Source organism: Propithecus coquereli, unplaced genomic scaffold (genome assembly GCF_000956105.1).
Source record: "Propithecus coquereli isolate 6110/MARCELLA unplaced genomic scaffold, Pcoq_1.0 Scaffold9, whole genome shotgun sequence".
In the NCBI taxonomy this organism is placed as follows: Eukaryota; Metazoa; Chordata; class Mammalia; order Primates; family Indriidae; genus Propithecus; species Propithecus coquereli.
Window position 1 is genome coordinate 6,952,420 of NW_012155284.1, and position 5,739 is coordinate 6,958,158.

At 32.1% G+C, this 5,739-nt stretch overlaps 1 protein-coding gene across 1 annotated transcript in view; it reads right to left on the bottom strand.

Moving 5' to 3' along the window:
- The window catches only part of POLK (polymerase (DNA directed) kappa), a 33,588-nt gene that overhangs the window by 11,293 nt on the left and 16,556 nt on the right, over positions 1-5,739 (bottom strand). Inside the window, exons 5-8 of the mRNA XM_012664536.1 lie at positions 4,811-5,050; positions 3,452-3,576; positions 2,176-2,342; positions 57-89 (exon numbers count right to left, since the gene is read on the bottom strand). Coding sequence (XP_012519990.1) covers positions 57-89; positions 2,176-2,342; positions 3,452-3,576; positions 4,811-5,050 — 565 coding nt within the window. The remainder of the gene's footprint in view (positions 1-56; positions 90-2,175; positions 2,343-3,451; positions 3,577-4,810; positions 5,051-5,739) is intronic.

Here is a 5,739-nt window from a genome sequence, read left to right on the forward strand (position 1 = left end):
TTTAAAATAACATGAATTATGAACAATTAACAATTAAATAACTAACAAAACATTACCTCTCAACGCTCATACTTTTCCTCTCTCCATCCCTTGAAATGGAAAAAAAAAAAAGTCTTTATTTGTCCTTCTCAAAGAAGACTGAGTTCCTTTTAGTTAACCTAGAGGATTTAATATGTCAATTACCCCTTAGAAATCTCATTTTTTTTAAATTAAAATTTGTATATCATGCAAAACAGTGAGGGTTTTTTATCTAAAAATAAAACTATCACCAAAGAACATAGATAATTAGATGCTAAAATGATTATATGTCATAGATCAAATTTGAAAATAGGTAGATATTATAAATTCCTTCTATTAGAAGCATGAATATCAAAACCCACAACTTATAAAAACCAATAGGAGTTAGTAGTATAATAGTTTATAGTTATAGGATAGTTTAATAACTTAATATCAGTTATTTAGTTTGTGCCCTAATACCTTAACTTTTCTCTCTTATACCTTATTCTTTATTCATTTATACCACTTTATGGAACCTTAGTCAGAATTTGGTACATAGCAATAGGATGAAGATTGGAAATCTGAACCAACTAGTTTGGCTGCATTTTAGCTGCTCTGATAGGAGTAGTTAAAACCAAAAAGTTGAAAAGATACATAGATTATTCATTTTCCAAATATTTAGTGAACTTATTATGACTCAAGCACTGTTTCTAGAACTTGGGGATACAGTAGTGAACAAAACAGACCAAGTGTCTGCCCTTAAGAAACTTACTTCCCAGTGGAGGGAGACAGATAAATAAACACGGAAGTAAATATGGAATATGGTAGAAAGGGAGAAGTACTCAGATTAAAAAACAAAGCAGTGTAGGGGAAGAGAGAATATATATGGGGCAGGCAGCTTGCTCTTTTGTATTATTATATTATAAATTACCTATGAATTTCACCTAAAAACTTTACCTGCATCTCTAAATACTACAGGTTAATATATCTTATTTTATATCAGAGATATATTGTTTTAAGCACCATGGAAATAAAAAGAGGATAATATTTGGATTAAAGTTTTATTTCCTGTTATCTTCAAATACTAGATTATTTATAGTGCTGTGATATCTTTATCTTTCATTATGTCCACTTAAGATCTAACTATGGACTCAAAGGAATGAGGAGCAGGAAGAAATGAGAAAAGCAATACAACAAGCCTTGCAATCTCTGTAAGATTTAGGAGGCTTAATTGGTTAATCAATTTCATATGCATCCCCAGTGATTTTATTGCTGTCTTTTAGGTTAAGTACAAGAATATAAAGGAGTCATTGGAGGGCAGGCTGACAAGATGATGACAAAATTGTAAAAATATTGCCCTGTGTTGACTTCCATGATTCCCATTCTTTTTAAATTCCCTTCTTTTCACCCACCCCCAACAGTTAACCCTTCTATCTCTAGGATTCCTCTTTCGAAGACCTGGATGAAAAGTGTGGCAGGGAATAAAACTCAGGGTGTTTCCTCTAGCTGTTCTCTCTTCTCCTAGCCTTTGCATGGATGGCTCCTTCAGGTCCCTGCCTCTGGATGTCCCCAAGTCATCTACACTCTCTCTGTGGTTTACTTTCTTCTTTTATTTATTTGTTTACTTTTTATCTCTTATACTGGTCTGTAAACTCCACAAAGGCAGGACTTTGTCCTATTCCATATTATCCCCAGAACCTAGAACAATGCCTAACACAAAGTGAAGTACTTAGTATTGAATGAATGAATCACTTATAAATCTGGAAAAGAAAACAAATGTAGTTAGTTCATTAAGGCTTTCAAAGAATCATTAAATCTCCTTGCTTAAAGGGTGAATTATGGAACATGAGCCATCTTTCTTTCCTCAACAACCTGACCACCAGCATTTCTCTTAATGTTCTGAACAAAGCACAAAGCAGCGACAGAAAAGAAAGTAGCCATCATTCCTTTCGTCCTTCTACCCAACTGCTGAAGCCAACAACTTAGGAATGATTCTTGATTCCCTCTCATTTTCTCCCACATCCAATCTGTTAACTTTAATTCAAACATTATATTCTGAATTAAACTAGCCTACAAGAAGTTTAAAACATGTTATCCATATAGCCTCATTTCAATGGTTAAAACTGGTATTTCAGCAAATGATAAAGAAAAAGCAGAATGACTATACATATTAGATACCTTGCCAGGTGTGTTGAACCCAGTCCCAGGGAGATATGAAGGAAATAATGCCAAGATGTTTCAGAGAAAAGGAGAGAAAGTAATGCCCTCTGTTGGTAGAGATCTGTACAAGTAATAATTCCAAGAGCCTTTAACATTTTCTCTGTAACTTTTCCTATTCCAGAAACCTAGAAAAAAATCAATATTTATCATTAATAGATTTTTAAATCAAGGTAAGAATTGAGATTAAAATCTATTGTACCTTTTATAATCAATAAAAAGTATGAATAATGTGAATTTCTTCACAAGTCATGTAAGAAAACTGCTTTAATTACTCTTTGACCACATTTCCTAAACTACAGTTTCATGGAATTTTAAAAGGCATTAAGAAAGGAGACCTGTGGTCATATAAATTTGGGAGATGGTGAGATAAATAAATTTAAATGAAATTTTTTACTATAAGATTTATGAATCTTTAATATATTACTATACATACAGACCTACCAAGAGTGGTACACTCCAATGTTATTTGACTCCAGAATCTTTTTTAAAAGAATACCTATTCATAACTTGAAAAACATGTTGGAAAACACTGCTTTATAGCTATACTTTACATACACTGTTCAGTAATCATTATACATTATATACATTGATATAGCCTTTCTTCTGAGTATTGAAAAATACTTTATTTAAATTCATTCATATATGTTATGTTGGGTGAGAAGAGCAAGTCCTAGAACATCATATACGGCAGTATATAGTGCAATTACTGAAAAGAAAGTGTACGTATGCAGAGAAATCTAAAAGCTCTAATAAGAAAGAATTATAAAATATACCCCTTTCTGGAACCCCCAAGGGATAGTTTTACCATTTTAAAAATAGTAAAGTATTTTCGCTTATTTTTCTGTTAAAAGCAATTAAAATTCTAGATCTCTTTGAAGTATCGTGCCTATTAATCTGGTAGCAATGTGGACTTTAGAATGGAGATAACATTAAGTAACAATTGAAGAGACTCTCACAAATATTCTTTTTTATTTTCCTTCTCCTTGGCAGGAGTTCACTTAAAAGTCTGTCATCTATTACTTTCTTAAAAATTTCCAGCAAATAAGCTCCTAAACTTCACTTGTAGGGTTTCACAGAAAGAGTTCAAGTCCAAATTCAATCTCCCATTATAGTTCTTGCTTGTTACCTATTGTTTTAAAACTTTTCAGCAAAGAACAATTACTATCAGCCTACATAGTATCTCTTCAGAATTCAGAGTACACATATAGATGATAAATTTTATATAAAATCTCACCTTTCTAATGGGTAAGTCCTTGATGAAGTCCATCACAGCTTGTCTGTTGGGGAGAATTTGGTATTGTCCATTTGGCTTATGCTTATCACTGCATATTTTTGCTAGCATTGTATTAGGGGCAATGCCTTAAAAGAAAAACGCTCTGATGACTCAAAGAAATTGATATGTATGATTTTTAAATGTGTGATGACAAAACAGAAAAAAAACAATGTTAAATGCAAAAAATCTAAAATGATATGTAATGCTACTTTAAAAATAATATTTGATTAACATTTATATTCCCCAGGGCTCGCTATAGTTTTAGGAAAAGGAATTGTATTAGATATAGTGGAAGTAAAAATGTGCAATATTTAATTCTCTACAATATTTTAAAATCTAAGAGTAGTTTCTGAGCTGAGTAATAACAAGTGTTATTATTGGTTTACTTACTACCTTTAGCAGGAATACAGGATTGTTTTTTATAGTGGTTCTATGTCTACTTTTCAGAAAAGATCCAGAATATAATCTAGGAAATCTTTGAAAAGGTCTTTTGCATAGATTATCCACATAAAGAAAAAAATCAAAGATTCTGGGTTACAGTGTTTTTAAAAATAATGATAATTAGATTTGTTCATCCTTTTTATGTTACTCCTAAAGCAAATTACCATTTTTCAGAAAGGTGTTTTACAATCTGTAGGAGTCTTAATGATTAAGAAAATTTGAAATAGGTATATTAAAATATATTCATTAAACGGTTCATTTCAATTTTTATATACATCTTTCTAAAATTTATTATTCATTATTATGCTTTGGTATAGAAAGAAAAGATTAAGCTAATCATATTAATAATATGGCTTTTACAAGATAATTCAAGGTTCTCAGGATGAACATCAGCTATTATGCTAAGACACAGTGATGCTCTCATGGGTTATCAACATACATAAACATGTTTTTCCTTTTACCAGACAGTTCTAGACTGCTACATTGCTAATTGGTGTTTCTTTTGTCTCCTACCTTGTGGCCATCTGGGTTTTCTCCTGCAATATAATCTTGAACAGGACTGAAGTTTGCCAAGGAAAAACTAATAATCAAGTATTGTATGCAAAACCAATTAAAATATATTTTGAGCTTTAAAAAAGGGATAGCTATATAAGATATATAATAGTTTTTTTCTTCTGGCTCATAGGCTTGTCTGTTTAATTCCAATTTACCTGTAAGTTCACAACTATTCTATATAGGTAAAGTTGTTAGAAGCAGAATCAAAGAATGGATAAGTAAAATGTTACTATATAATTTATAATGAGAAACTACTAATATTACACTTGTATTAGCCAGTCTGAAAATTATAACCATAGTGGCTATTGATATCCTTTTATATACCTGCACTGGCTGTCAGTGTTGTTTTTTGCTCGATTCTGAAACGAATTTCCTTTACCACTTCCTCAGCTGATGTTCCAAAAACAACCGAGTTTTGGAGTATTTGAGGATTGTTTTGTTCTTTAAAGTTCACTTGGAAAGGATTTCCTGGGAGCTGCAAATCAGGAGGACTCTCTTCAAAAAGTAGTGGAGAGATGGATTGTTCATGCTCATTTAGTTGATTAACTTCCTCCCCTGGTTTATCTAAATTACAAAAAAAAACAGTAACTCATTTTCATTCTAAGAAGTACATACTTCATAAGTTAGGTTTCCTTTCCTTATTTCTGAAGACAAAACAAATCTAGTTTAGTTTTGTTTCTAGGAACCAAGATCAGAAATGCTATCATTTATCATTTATATTTTGTAACTGTTTAACAAAGAGAACACTGACTACAAGTTTTTTGTTTTTGTTTTGAGACAGAGTCTTGCTCTGTCACAACGGCTAGAGTGCAGTGGTGTCATCATAGCTTGCTGCAATCTCAAACTCCTGGGCTCAAGTGATCCTTCTGCCTCAGCCTTCTGAGTAGGTGGGACTACTGGCGCATGCCACTGCACCCCACTAATTTTTCTATTTTTAGTAGAGATGGGGTCTAGCTCTTGCTCAGGCTGGTCTCGAAATCCTTAGCTCAAGCTATCCTCCTGCCTCAATCTCCCCAGAGTGCCAGGATTACAGGCGTGAGCCAACATGCCTGGCTGATTATAAGTTTTTCTTGAAAAGGATATCTATTTCCTCAGTATACATTTTAAAAGGAAATATCCTATGTAAAATTCACTAATTTCTGTACCTAAATTAATTGAAACTCAGAATTGGGATTCAATTCATACTTTTTTCCCCTTAAAAAAAGGAATATTTTTTCTTTTATTCTTCTCTAGGGAGTAAAAGAATCTTCTTA